The sequence below is a fragment of the Kwoniella dendrophila genome, chromosome 9 (assembly GCF_036810415.1).
Source record: "Kwoniella dendrophila CBS 6074 chromosome 9, complete sequence".
NCBI lineage: Eukaryota > Fungi > Basidiomycota > Tremellomycetes > Tremellales > Cryptococcaceae > Kwoniella > Kwoniella dendrophila.
Window position 1 is genome coordinate 219,007 of NC_089484.1, and position 14,228 is coordinate 233,234.

At 37.1% G+C, this 14,228-nt stretch overlaps 5 protein-coding genes across 5 annotated transcripts; 2 read left to right on the plus strand and 3 right to left on the minus strand.

Annotated features, from left to right (window-relative positions):
• Nucleotides 1-719: 719 nt before the first annotated feature.
• On the plus strand, nucleotides 720-6,602 carry L201_006510 (uncharacterized protein; the record flags this gene model as incomplete). Its single annotated transcript, XM_066222229.1, has 12 exons — nucleotides 720-1,199; nucleotides 1,302-1,968; nucleotides 2,038-2,197; nucleotides 2,258-3,506; nucleotides 3,564-3,707; nucleotides 3,779-4,342; nucleotides 4,414-4,587; nucleotides 4,655-5,051; nucleotides 5,131-5,561; nucleotides 5,647-5,866; nucleotides 5,933-6,016; nucleotides 6,082-6,602. The coding sequence occupies 12 exons, from the start codon at nucleotides 720-722 to the stop codon at nucleotides 6,600-6,602; spliced, it is 5,091 nt and encodes a 1,696-aa protein (XP_066078326.1).
• A 484-nt stretch (nucleotides 6,603-7,086) lies between these two features.
• Nucleotides 7,087-8,410, minus strand: L201_006511 (uncharacterized protein; the record flags this gene model as incomplete). The annotated part of the gene is made up of 4 exons (XM_066222230.1): nucleotides 7,087-7,435; nucleotides 7,538-7,745; nucleotides 7,884-7,954; nucleotides 8,073-8,410. The coding sequence occupies 4 exons, from the start codon at nucleotides 8,408-8,410 to the stop codon at nucleotides 7,087-7,089; spliced, it is 966 nt and encodes a 321-aa protein (XP_066078327.1).
• A 611-nt stretch (nucleotides 8,411-9,021) lies between these two features.
• L201_006512 (uncharacterized protein) lies at nucleotides 9,022-10,222 on the minus strand (the record flags this gene model as incomplete). Its single annotated transcript, XM_066222231.1, has 3 exons — nucleotides 9,022-9,916; nucleotides 10,011-10,064; nucleotides 10,143-10,222. The coding sequence occupies 3 exons, from the start codon at nucleotides 10,220-10,222 to the stop codon at nucleotides 9,022-9,024; spliced, it is 1,029 nt and encodes a 342-aa protein (XP_066078328.1).
• Nucleotides 10,223-10,792: 570 nt separating this feature from the next.
• On the minus strand, nucleotides 10,793-13,130 carry L201_006513 (uncharacterized protein; the record flags this gene model as incomplete). The annotated part of the gene is made up of 7 exons (XM_066222232.1): nucleotides 10,793-10,901; nucleotides 10,988-11,540; nucleotides 11,627-11,897; nucleotides 11,988-12,162; nucleotides 12,266-12,525; nucleotides 12,661-13,036; nucleotides 13,108-13,130. 7 exons carry the CDS (start codon nucleotides 13,128-13,130, stop codon nucleotides 10,793-10,795), a joined length of 1,767 nt encoding a protein of 588 aa, XP_066078329.1.
• Nucleotides 13,131-13,587: 457 nt separating this feature from the next.
• On the plus strand, nucleotides 13,588-14,095 carry L201_006514 (uncharacterized protein; the record flags this gene model as incomplete). The annotated part of the gene is made up of 2 exons (XM_066222233.1): nucleotides 13,588-13,808; nucleotides 13,882-14,095. 2 exons carry the CDS (start codon nucleotides 13,588-13,590, stop codon nucleotides 14,093-14,095), a joined length of 435 nt encoding a protein of 144 aa, XP_066078330.1.
• Nucleotides 14,096-14,228: the final 133 nt, after the last annotated feature.

Sequence of the window (14,228 nt, forward strand, 5' to 3'; positions counted from 1 at the left end):
TACTTGAAGGCGATCTATTGTACAGGAGCTAAGTGAAATTTCTGCATTATCGACGACTTGAAATCATGTAAATTTCAGAGGTAGAAGAACAACTTTGACGCGTCGCGTGGCGCCGATGACCGAGTGTAATACGGGTAGATTAAGACGATGACTGTTTTTTATGTAAATAATATCTTTGTCGCAGCAGATTAATCATACTTGATCGATCTTGGTCTCTTCATGATCTTCATTATGGATTGATAATCTGAGTACTGTACTCTTTATGTATAGCTTCATTGTTTGCCCAATTAGACATTTGTCGATATGTAACCTATTGATACCAAGTGTCAAGGTATGAAACGCCACAAATCAATGGTACTATATTTATGTTTTATGTGGTAATGAGTTATGGATGTTTACCCTGAAAAGCAGCACGAGCAGCACGCACCCATATCATATCTACATACAACTACATGGTATATCTCTATCTCTTTATCGTCAATCTACTTACTGCATAGACTTGTTAGAACGCAGGCAATATTGATATTCGCATACAACCATTCTATCCATCTACGAATAGCATACGACAAACATAATCATTCCTAATGACTACACACAAAAAACGAGATTTATAGAGACCACAAAACAACTCTGAACGAATTCGACAAATTATTTGATCTTCTCTTGATACGAAGGAACGCAAATGTATTCTTGGTGAAATTTAGGTAGAAAATAACATAATGCCGCCTTCTGGACCTAGATCACGACCAACACAACAATCAGCTGGAGGTAGACCAGGTGCTGCACCACCAACAGCTAATCAAAGAAATGAATTATTCGAAAATATATTCGGTAGACCTGCAGCGGGTCATCATTTAGGTCATGGACCAAATCCACATCCCCCTTCGTCATCTGCTTCAGCAGGAAATCAATATGGATCATATAACAATGGTCCACCTCAACAATCATCTTCATCAAACTATTTGAACCCAGCTCAACCAAGTTATCCACCTGGGACTTCATACGCTGCTGCTGCTCCCCCTCCACCCAGACAACATTTTCCACAACAACACATATATCAACCTTCCTTACCTCCTTCAGGACCAGCTCCAATACAAAACGAGGGAGGAATTTATGGTAGACCATATGATAGTCAGAATAGTAGTACTTATGGTAGAAAAGTTAGTCAAGGTTATGCTTCTAGCGCTTATGGAATGCCGGTAAGTTCGGTCAGGAAATCTATTTATCACAATCGACAATCATCATCACTCCCCTAGCCTAAACAGAAATACTAATATACAGAATGTCTTTGCCTTTATCAGGTGGGCGATCTACCTGATCGCAGAGCATCTTTAGCTCCGTCAACTTATTCAGCCACATCCTCAGCATCTTATTATTCTCCAAATCCAGATACTATATCACCTCCACCTCCTAGAACAGGTCGACTACCTTCAAATCCTACAACAGCTTTTCCTGCCCCTCAACCGAATACAAATAGAATACCAAGTGGATCCGGAACGATAAGACAACAAGGATTAACACCTGCACAGGCATATCAGGCTTCTCAAGGTTATAGTAATGGAAATGGAAATGGAAGTATGGCATCACCAGCATCAGCGATTTTTCCACACAGAGCAGCAGCTTCGCCCGCACCTTCAATACCAAATACTACAGCAGATTCAATGCATTCATTCTCTACGACAGGATCTTCTAGTTCACGTCTACCCACATCGACATCAAGTACTTCTTTCCATAAACCAATGTCTACCGCAACTTCTCAATCTCATTCACAATCTCGTTCTCCACCTCTAGGTTCGGGGATCACAAATTCAGTTATAGATGAGTATGATAGAAGTGGTTCTTCGACACCTGATTATATAGGTCAAGCTTTAGGTAAATTAGCATTTGAAACTTCGCCTAAGAAAGGATTATTAGATGATTTTGGCTTATCGTCGAGCTCTGGAAGTAATTCTGCTCCAGACTATTTCGGTGAGTGGTCAATGTCCTGTCGAACGGAACAAAGAATGCTGACAATCCTGATTACCACGCCGTTCGTAGCTCGTCAGACTGCGCAAGCTCCTCCCATACCACCCAAGGCTGAACAACGTCACGGATCTTTCTCTAGTAATTCAGGTGCATCAATGCATAAGAGAATGGCTTCAGATTCGTCTATAGCCAGTAGTGTGTACACAACAACAGCTGGAAGACCATATATGGCGTAAGTACTTTATTTGCTTGCTAAGTTTCTTGTTCGGCTTGCACTGAATATCTTTCGCAGGCCATTATCACAGATTGACTCCTCTTCCAATGTACAAGAATCATTCAGTTCTCCAACAACCCCTACAGGATCAGATTCAGGATTCGCTGTTCATGCTCAAAGGAGATTATCGGGAAGGAAATCTATGGAATCAACAGTATCTTTGCCTCTTCCAGCAACTGATTCACCATTACCTCCTGGAGCTGCTCCATCTGTTACAGCATTTGACGCCCGAGCTACATCATTTTCTGGATCATCGACATCTCGAAAAGACGTAGTTCAATCAATGAGATCGGAATCTATAGGTCATGGATCGCAAAGAAGGTCGAATCCCACTGGTGCCCCTCCCTCATCATTTGCCTTCCCAACGCCATTGTCCTCACAGCGTTCTTTATCGGGTACATTGACGAGAAGTACTTCGACAGCGAGGGCAGCGATACTACAGTCATTACCGCCAATATATCCAGCCTTATTATCACAAGTAGCGGAAGCCTTTAAACAGCTACTGAACTTATCGGAATTAGTGAAAGATGGTATAACGTATAAAGACTCGTTTGATGGTAGAACAGCTGTAGGAATAATAGCGGATATCATCAAAACACCTGATAGGAATTTAGCATTACTACTGGGTCGAGCTTTGGATGCTCAAAAATTCTTTCATGATGTGACATATGATCACCGGTTGAGAGATAATCCTCATGAAGTTTATCAATTTAAAGAAAGATTGACGGCTGCTCCGTTCATGAATGGAGGAAATACTGCTCAGAACAGTCCGATATCTGAACATGCTGGATTAGGTCGAATGTCTTCTGTAGGAAGTGCAAACAACTTTAGATCATCAGCTGGTGGAATGACAAGACCCCCTATAGGTGGACAAGGTAATTCGGATTCAGGTTCGATGAATGCTACTTCTGATGGTGGACACATATCAGCTTCTTCTCTTAATCATCATTCTACACCTGCTACGTCAACAACGACTTTAGCTTCGCCTAAATCGACAACCAAATCGCATCTTTGGGATCCAGCTCTTACTCCAGGTGGTAACAATGGTGGACAAGGTGTAGTCGGAGAAGATGGTGAAACAGAGGATGATTTACCTGTTGGTGTATTTACTTTATTAACTGATTGTTATTCGCCAACTTGTTCAAGAGAAAGACTATGTTATTCTATCAATTGTCCAAGAAGGTTAGAACAGATGAAAAGATTAAATATGAAACCACAACCTGGTTTATCTAGAAAATTGAGTCAAGAAAGTATAGTTGATGTCAAAGTGAGTGAAAGGTTGCTTGCGTAATCGCAATGCTTATCGCTAATCATGTGTAAATAGGAAACGGGTACTCTATGGATACATTCGGTGTCTCAAGAAATCCTGGATAGTGTAGATGATACAGAAAAGAAACGGCAAGAAGCTATCAATGAGGTTATTTACACTGAAAGAGATTTCGTGAGAGATTTGGAATATTTACGTGATGTGAGTGTAGAGTGCTGCTATATGGTAGTAGTGTAGGAGTATATGCTGATATTTTTTTAACTTTGCTATAGTCATGGGTTAAACCACTTCGCACATCCGATGTCATTGATGCGAAGAGGAGGGACGATTTTGTCAGACAGGTATTTTGGAATGTGCACGATGTATTAGCAGTTAATCATCCGTTAGCAGAAAAATTGACGAAAAGACAAAAGAAAGAACCTGTTGTATCTGGAATTGGTGATTTATTCTTAGAAAGAGTACCATTATTTGAACCTTTTGTTGTTTATGGATCACATCAATTATTTGGTAAATATGAATTTGAAAAAGAAAAAGGATCTAATCCAAATTTTCAAAAATTTGTTGATGAAACTGAACGTAAACCTGAATCAAGAAAATTAGAATTAAATGGTTATTTAACAAAACCAACAACAAGATTAGGTAGATATCCTTTATTATTAGAAGCCGTCTTAAAATATACACCAGATGATCATCAAGATAAAATTGATTTACCAAAAGTTATTAAATTGATCAGATCTTTTTTAACTAAAGTAAATATCGAATCAGGTAAATCTGAAAATATCTTTGAATTAGCTCAAATTGAACAAAGTTTAGTATTTAGACCAGGTGAACATATTGTAAGTTTTCAATCAATTTGCAGCTCTTCATAATATTGACTGACCGGTTTGTCCTATGTTTCCGGTTATAGGACCTTCGATTAAGAGATAAATCTCGTGAATTAGTACACAAAGGTCCGCTAAAAAGAAGAGGTGGAAATAGAGAAGAAATTGCAGATCTACTTGGTTTCTTATTTGATCATGCTTTCTTACTTGTTAAACCTAAATGGGTTCAAAAGAGCGAACAATATAAAGTATATCGAAGGGTGAGTACACATCCTCTGCAAAAATCAATGGTTTCTTGTAATTTGCTAAAGTTGATCATGCATCCAGCCAATTCCACTTGAGTTACTTGTATTAGTCACACCGGATGATTCGTACAACTCATCAAAACTATCAGCTTCTAGAGCTGCAAACAAGCTCATGCCAAGACAATCGAATTCAACATCCGGTACTACTGGTACTGCTAAAACCTCTTTAACAAATCCACCTAAACCAGAATCAAAGCATGGGTTTTCATTGACAGTCATTCATCTAGGTAAAAAAGGATATTCAATGCAACTATGGGTTGACACGTATATGTCAAGAAAGAAATGGTTAGAATCTATTGATAAACAACAAACGATCTTAAGGGAGAGAAGTTGTGTTTTCGTTAGCGAGACTATAACTGAAGGCGGAACAACTTTTACTGGAAATGGTTTGAGAAAGGTAAACTGTGTTAGTCCATATGGTGAGTTATTGAAAATCGATCTCCTAGCTTTCACTTTTTGTTACATAGCGAATTGCTAATTTTTCTGGTTCGACTCTAGATATGGGACATCGAATGATATACGGAACAGATGATGGAGTTTATTTCTCAAATCTAAGAGATGATAAATTACGTGAACCAATTAAAGTAATAAATTTATTAGATGTTACACAAGTTGATGTTATTGAAGAATTTCAATTACTAATTGTTTTACACGAAAGATGTGTAACAACATTCCCATTAGATTGTTTAGATCCAAATGATGCAAATTCTGCTTTGAAAAGAGGTAAAAGGATTTCAAGTCATACGAGTTTCATCAAATCTGGTATATGTTTAGGTAAAACTTTAATCGCTATTGTAAAATCTTCTACATTAAGTTCAACAATAAAAGTTATGGAACCTATAGATCAATCTCAAAGATCAGGTAAAAAAGCTCCAGGTGGTTTTATGAAAAGATTAAATGGTAGAGATGATGCTTTGAAATTATTCAAAGTAAGTTTCTCGCGTTCATTTTACCAGTGCAATGAAGATAATCCACGACGAAGGTAGGCTGATATATTTCGATTACTCGTTAAAGGAATTCTATATACCTACAGAATCTTCCTCAGTCCACTTCTTGAAGACAAAACTATGTGTTGGATGTACAAAAGGTTTCGAGATTGTTGATCTTGAAACTTTGGATATGCAAGGCTTATTAGATCCTTCAGATGCAAGTTTAGATTTTGTCTTGAAAAGGGATAATGTCAGACCTATAGCCATTTACAGGATAGAAGAGGATTTCTTACTCTGTTATGATGGTGAGTTGTGCTTGATGGATGCCATCACATATTGACGAAAGTGCTCACGTTGCAATGATGTGTTAGAATTCGCTTTTTACGTCAACAAAAATGGTTGGAGATCTAGACCCAAATGGGCTATTGTATGGGAAGGTTTACCTACTGCTTTTGGTAAGTTTTTATTATCATAGACATCATCCACAGCGTCACTCTTCTTACTGACTTTCCTTTTCTAGCACTGCAATACCCTTACGTGATAGCGTTCGAACCGACATTCATCGAAGTACATCATGTTGAGACTGGACATCTTGTTCAAATCATTCCTGGATCAAATATACAATGTTTATTCGCTGATACACCACCATCAAGAGTAAATGCACCAATGGCAATTCAACCTAATAGACAACTAATGTATCCACCACCTGGACCAACAGGACATGCATATGGTAGACCACCGCCACTAACAAATCAATATCATCCCCAAGCACCAAATCAACAAGGATATTTCCCACCACAACCACAACAACAACAACCAGGTAGTATGAGACCTAGACCACCACCAGGTCAAGGATCATATGGAATGCCACCACCGCCATCAATGATGGTTTCAAGATTTACAAGGCAACAAGTCATTTTCACAAGTGATGATTCTCACGTCCAATTCCTTAAATTCCCTCCTCCACAGAATCAACAGCATAATAGACCTCCTCAACAAGGCGTTGTTTCAAGTGCTCATAGTGTAAGAGGATCTCATTAGGCTTTTTCATTTGGGAACTTCAATGTTATGAAGGAGGGAGAGTCGTAGATATATTACGATATAGGATAAATAGAAGATCGATCGGAAAGCCGCATATGTCCTTTCTCACTATACCATATTCTTTAGCATCCTGTTGATGATTTTGATATGTAGCATTTTATAAATACATTTACATTTTTGGCATGTAATTTGTAACATTGTAACTTCACAATTGGTTCTTCTGGGAACCTTCGTTAGCCAATATTCTTGCTCATCTTCTGCTGCTGCAAGAACATACAGGTGTAATTGGATTGTGTGCACATGACATCATCTTGGACACACACAATCATCGATGACATGATTTACAAACGAATGTATATACAAGGTACAACCAAACTGCATATCGCAGCAATACGTTCTCAGACTTGGCTATCACGAGTTTTGATTGGCTGACAGATAAATATCATATACACTTTTATAGCGGATAACTCTATATGATGCAGGATCAAACACTCTCTCTTTTTCGTCGACTTGAGTTGGGTCTAACATTACCTCTAACACTTCCTCTTTGGTGCCCGTCATTATGATGATGTTTGCCACCTTTACGACTATCACTTCGACCTACTTCCTTTGCATATGACCTAGATTTGCCATTATGTGTGGCTGCTTGACCTTTCCAAGGCCATATATTCGATATACCTTGGATGGCTTTTTCACCTAAACCTGTTTCAGGTTCAGGTTCAGCTTTTCTTCTCTGAGATCTGACAAATTCGTTATACCTCTGCCGAATATATGATCCTTCCAATTCAGCAAAGATACACCATATAGTTGAAAAAACGAAAGATACCGTTCCCCTAAATCAGTGGGCAAGAAGTGTGAATCAGCGTACATTGCGGAAGGAATTTCGACTGATTGAGCAGTAAGAACACAGTGGGTGACAGAAAAGAAAGACTTACAACCAGAAACTTCCCAATCTCTTGATTTCCAAAACGTTATCTTTAATTTCCAATGAATGCGCAATACATAGATCGGTGATGAGGACTATACAACAGAAGAAAGGTCCAGATAGAGGTAATAAAGTACTGTATCTTTTTGAAAGATTGTTATGGGGGAATCGAAAGAGGGCATATGAAGATATTGAAATGACGAATACTATTGTCGATACTACAACAATACGGAGAGACTGTCATTAGCGAGGAAGTTGTTGTCCAACTATACAAATTCTCTATTCTGATTTTCTCGCTTCCAATGCAGAGATGACTAACTTAAATGCGAGAAAGGGACATAGAAACCTAAACTTACTGGCCATATGTAATTGTAAAACTTGCTGTATGGGCTTGTAGTATAACGGTATAACCTCGCTTTTTTGACATCTGTGAGTGTGTGAAAATATATTCAAAGTAAGCATAGTGAGAAATAAGTAATATTAGCGTGCTGTACACTACTCGACACGGCATTCACTTGATTAGGAACTCGATAGCTGTAACTCACACTCCATCGCCAATCATACAGGTACCCAACCCACCCAAATTCCAAATTTCGCTAGTGACATTATTAACTTGATTATCGCTGATGGATGAACTGTAGTGATCACCATCATCATCTTTGTTGCTTAAGGAAGATTGATTTATCAGTGGTAAGGATGTTGAATTTTGGATATGATTTTGACTTTTATATTTAACTTGTAACCAATAAAAATTAGATTGTGGACCTGAAATACCTGGTAAAAGTATGAATAAAATGGTTAATATCGCTAAGAGAGGTACTGCGATTTTGGTAATGATTAGGAAGTATCGAGGTGGTGAAGCTAAGAATTTTCTGACAGACATTCCAATTGAACAGCTTGAAGATCAGACTAATGGTTAGTGTTTTGGTTTTAGTGAGTAGTTCTTTGGTTTTATGCTTTTATTTACTTGCTTGGATTCTGTCTTCAGTCAGTATGGTGACTTTTTGTACTTGTACTAGAGCACTACGTGTGTCAAACCTTTTTGTTTTGAGGTGATATTTTGTAAGATAGATCAACGAGTGAATGAAGATTTACAGACTTGAGTCATAGTCGATAGCAATTGATAAGGTTTGTTGGCAATTCTCACTTCACAGCTTGTTCATTGTGATCATGGTTTCTTACCAAAACGATCTCCTTATACTCGATTGTGGAAAGGATTGGCGTATTAAGGATAAGTTCAAAGGGGTTTCGTTTTACGTTTTACATCACAAATGAAAGGATGGTAACTCTCTAACGTATCCTAAACTAATGTCATTGTGGTTGAAGATGTAATGTACCGCCGTATTCTTCTATAATTTGTACATGGTATCAATGCATTATTTCACCTTATCAATTTAATAATTCATAACCTGTATATATATTGTCTAAGCGTGATGTATCTCATCATGTAGATTCTATCCGCTCTAATCTCGATCTAGATTTTGAGTTGCTATTCTAAGCATAAGTAGTTTTCCATTCTTCTAACAAACCTAAATTAAACGCCGATCCACCGCAAACAACCAAAACGACCTTTGAATCTTTGTTCAAGTTTGGGATCAGATCTTTCAACTGATTCTCATACGCTATAGCTAAAGTTGCACCACAAGCAGGTTCAACAATCATACCTTCTTCACTTGCGAATCTTAATAAGGCTTTAACAGCTTGTTTATCTTCAACTACAACAGATTTTACTTTTTCAGATTTATTAGCATATTCAAAAGCTTTTTCGCAAACTTTAATTGCACCTAAAGAAGTTGCTATTGAAGTTATTCCAGGTAAAGTTACTAATTTACCAGCTTGAATCGATTGATATAAGCTATCTGCACCTTTAGTTTCAACTGCAATCATTTTTGTTTTTGAATTAGGAGTTTCTTCTAAACCTTGCATTAAACCTGTAAATAAACCACCACCACCAACTGAACAAATCACAACATCTGCTTGAGTTTTTTCGTTATGATGATTTAATCCACCATCTATAATGGATAATTGTGATTCCCATTCTTTAACCATTGTTGAAGCTCCTGTCCATACATCAGGATGATCGAATGGAGGTACATAAACTCCATTAGAATCTTTATTTAATAATTCTTCACGTAAATATTTATCTGCATGAAACCAAGTTTCACCATGTTGAATTACATCTGCACCTTGAATTTTTAATTTCTCAATCATATATTGTTTTGTTGAAAATGGAACAACAACAGTTGATTTATATCCTAATGTATTTGATGCTGTGACACATGCTAAACCTGCGTTTCCACCTGATGATATGTAAAAATGTGGTTCTCCTTTTTTATCACTTGACTTTGAGCTTTTTTTGATTGATTCTACAATGAAATTTCCTATACCTCTATTTGAAAGAAGATGAAGAAGCTTGATATTAGCCTGAACCAATCTTGGTCTTAGAGTGTGATGGTTTTGTACTTAACGAAATACAAATTTACCTTGATTTGAATGATTTACTAGGTTGCAGATTCTCCAATTTCAGAAAGACTCGGCTGTATGTTTAAGAATATGATCAAGTTATCAGAATCATGAATCGAACGACAACCAACAGATTTTGTATAAACACTTACCATCCACATATCTTAGAGAAACTAGCTGATTCGAGTAAAGGGGTTTCGATCCAGGGTCGTTCGGGTGTTGTTTCCGGCATGTTGAAATCGCTATCCAGAATTTGTTAAGATGAGCTTCCAATTGCTCTCACTGTTACCGGAACAACTATGATTTGGGGTGTTTATTGCAATGATAAAGCCATGGAAAGTGAAAGAAGAAGAGTGTTATCGCTAGAATGCTTAGTAACCCTAGTCGATACCAAGTTCCACTATTTATTTGGGAGATCTCTCGCATGCCATGTAACCGGTGCCTGACCGGGTTGTCCGAATGAATACATCTCAAAAGGTGACAAACAAACTCATGCCGATAATCATATATATAGTACAGTATTCTTCGATCTGGTCAACACGAAGAGCAGGAGGGCATGGATGAGCTAAAGGTGACAAGACGAAGGGAGCCTTGAGGGCTGGCATGGAGGTGACCTCGACAAAGCGCCATAGAAGGATACGGGCAAAGGAAGGGGAAGAAGGGGCGAGGAGAAGGGGGAAAGAAGATGAAGTGGATATGCTACAATATGTCCATCGACTCACGCGATTCGCTGTTGTATTTGAAATATACATTATAGATTACAAGGTAGTTACTGTTATCGGTCCATTAGCAATGACAAGAATCAAGAACTACCTGATCCCCACAATTGCACTCTTCCACTTGTATTTCCACCAACAACATGATCTACAATACTTGGATGAGAAGCTGTAACAGCAGGTACAGCTGTAACTCTGTTAACATGAATGGGATAAGGAATATACATATCAGCATTTTGTTCAGGATGATACTCTACACAAACGAAAAAACCAAAACTTACGCTTCATTCCATAATTGACAAATTTTATCACCATTTGCAGCAACGACATCAAGACTTCTTTTCATATTACCAACAGTAAAATGTGGTATATAATCCATATTCAAAGACCATTGAGCTCTTAAAATAGTTAACCATCTACCAGTTTGACAATTATGGGGTATTTGTTTAATAGGGTTAAACTGTATTGGTGATTCCAATTTAGAAGGATTGATTGACCAAATTCTCAATTTATCATCATAACTTGTTGTTAAAATCTTTTTCCCCCAAGGATCCCAATATGCTGAACTACAACTTTTCCCATGTTGCCAACTACCTCTCATCAAACCAGAACCTTTCTTACTAGACATATACTTAGATACTTCTTCGTATTCCGCTTCACCAGTTAAATGTGTATCACGGGCTGAATCGTTACCGTCTCCATTAGACTCGGTCTTTGCAGAAGGTATAGGAAGTGAATCTGGTTTTTTCGTTGGTATAGATGATAATACTCTTGTATCCCATAATCTTAAGTGCTGATCATTACCTGCCGTAATGATAAACTGAGGCATAAGTGCTAAAATATGGCAAAAGGTCACGGAGATAATCAGTTATTAGTATACCCATAATAATAGCAAGACGATCTGACGAGTTTTGACTTACGATTAACACTTAAACCACCTAATTTAGCTGCTCTCCCTTCCTCCTGTACGATCCATCTACGTCTCTCATTATTATGTCTTTTGTTATTTTCACGAAAATCACAATGCGTTAAACCACCATTTCTATCTGCTATCCAAGCTTCTTGACCATTAGGTAATAAATCAAAATGTGTCACCAGCTGATTTTCATTTTGGAAGGAAAATATTTCTGTTGATTTCAAAGTTGAAAATGATAAATGACGAAGTGAACAATCGTATGATGATGAGAATAACTAATTGACAAACAAAAGGTTTGTTAGGTTATGCTTTTCTTTATATACATCACCATTCCAACCGATTATGTTTGAGCTCTCGAGACTCACCCCAGACCCATTTACAGGATCAACCTTCATACTAGTTATGGCACTTCTAGCATGTGCTTGTACTTTCCAAACTCTACCTTCGAAATTCTCATCTTCTTCTTCTTCTTCACCTTCAACACCGTTTGTATCATCTTCAGATTTGATTTTTTCTGCTGATTGACCAAGAGCATCCCATCTGATGTGCGAAATGAGATTTCAGATATGAATCAGTAAGACAGCATAATCGTTCTCGTAGAATCCGATTGATGAACATATCAGATTGTGATTATCAGACTCACATTCCTAATTGACCAGATTTATCACCTACTAAAACCAAAGTTTTGGTTTTTTCAGGATGTATAATCATACTAAATACTCTATCACTTGTAACTTTTGCATTTGCTTTTAATTCCATATTTTTGAAAGCTGATTTCAATCTATTCACTTCAGTCGGTATACTATCTGAATCTGAGTATATATCTTTTGGTGAATCTTTGTCTGTTTCTGAAGGGTATTTACGTGGATTAGATAAGAGTGATATCGATGATAAGTATTTTTCCTACATAAGTTTATTTCATTAAAAATGAATGTTATTAGTCAACGTTCAATTTATAAAATTGATTGATATCAATTCTTTATTTGAAAATTGAGAAAGAGAATACAGTGGATGTCTAAAATCCAAAGTAATACTTACTAAATCATCCACTTCACCATCTTTTGGATCTTCAATCATTTCACCTATATTCATTAATGGTTTTCTTTCTTTTTTACTTAAAATTCTTAAAACTTGTCTTTCTTTTTCTTCTTCTTCTAATTTAACTTTTAAAGTTTCACTATCAGCTTCTAATCCTGCTAATCTACCTGATCTTCTTCTAGGTCCTTCATCTTGTATAGCCGAACTTGGAGCTTGTTTTCTTTTCGTTGAATTGGGTTTAGCCTTTGATTTGATTATAGAAGATGATGATGTAGATGATTTAGATCCTGGTATTTTAGATGCACCTGATGGATCTAATCCTAAAGAATCTAATAATAATCGATTTTCCGCTATGGTCTTCTGTCTTTCAAGTTCGCTAAAATCAAGTCTCGCGAATTAGCCTACAAGGATCGGATAGTATAACAGGCAGAGGTATGATCAACTCACTAATCATTATCTTCATCGTCCATTTTGCCAAACTATTCACACGGATTGCTCCTGATACTTCACCAGATGTATATGTTATATTATGGAGTAAATGGCTCCAATTTCTAAATACGAAACGAGATATGCTACAACAACACCTCTTGCTAATGTCCTCGTCATGTTCATGTCGGTCAATGTTAACGTTATCGATTGAATCATCGATCGAACGCGTCAAAACTGCTCGTCTTGTATATTTTTCTGATTTTTTACCCTGAATTTCTAATCACAAAATATGGTCTCTACCATACTTGCGCTTCGACGCGTTTTATCTGTGATTTTGATTTGTATGTCAATCAATACGAGTACATGAATAAGAGGTCGGCATATTTATAGTCAAACTCGTCTTTAAAAGGACGATCAAACTGGGTTAAAACTTGTGGAAAGAAGACAAAACATTAACAGAAGATTTGATATCGAATATCCTAGACTCGTCTGTACTCAATGATAGCTGGTATAGGGATTGATATTTTATCTCTAACGAGATTTCGCACTTTACTATTAAGAAGGGATCCTTATAAATTAGCTAAGAGAATCTGTACACCGAATGAATATGAGTTATTTAGCGAATTGAAGACAACTACAGAAGCAAAGTCGAGAGTCGAAAATGGAGAAAGTGGTGAAATTGGATTGATAGATAAACAATTACGATTCTTATCATCAAGGTGAGCAAAGTCTTTATCACTCATTATCACCATTTATAAACTGCTGATTCTAGAAGTTGAACCGGATTTCCAGATGGGCATTGAAAGAAGCAACATATAAATCACTATCTTCCCACTTATCCAGACTGACATGGCAAGATCTACAAATTACGAAAAATCATAAATCAGGTTCATTGATTTTAACTCCAACAAAAGAAGAAAATCGTAATAAATTCGATTTACTAGGTAGTTTAAGTCATGACGGAGGTATGGTTGTTGGTGTAGTTATTGCTCAATTTAAAACATAGTTTTAACTTAAACAAGATGTTCTTTGGAAGAGATAGCAGGTCGCTTCTTCTTTTAGTCAGAAATTAGGTCCATCAACAAGTTCTCAAAGGAGTCGAAATCTTGATTATCGTTGTTGGAGGAAATCAAATTGAA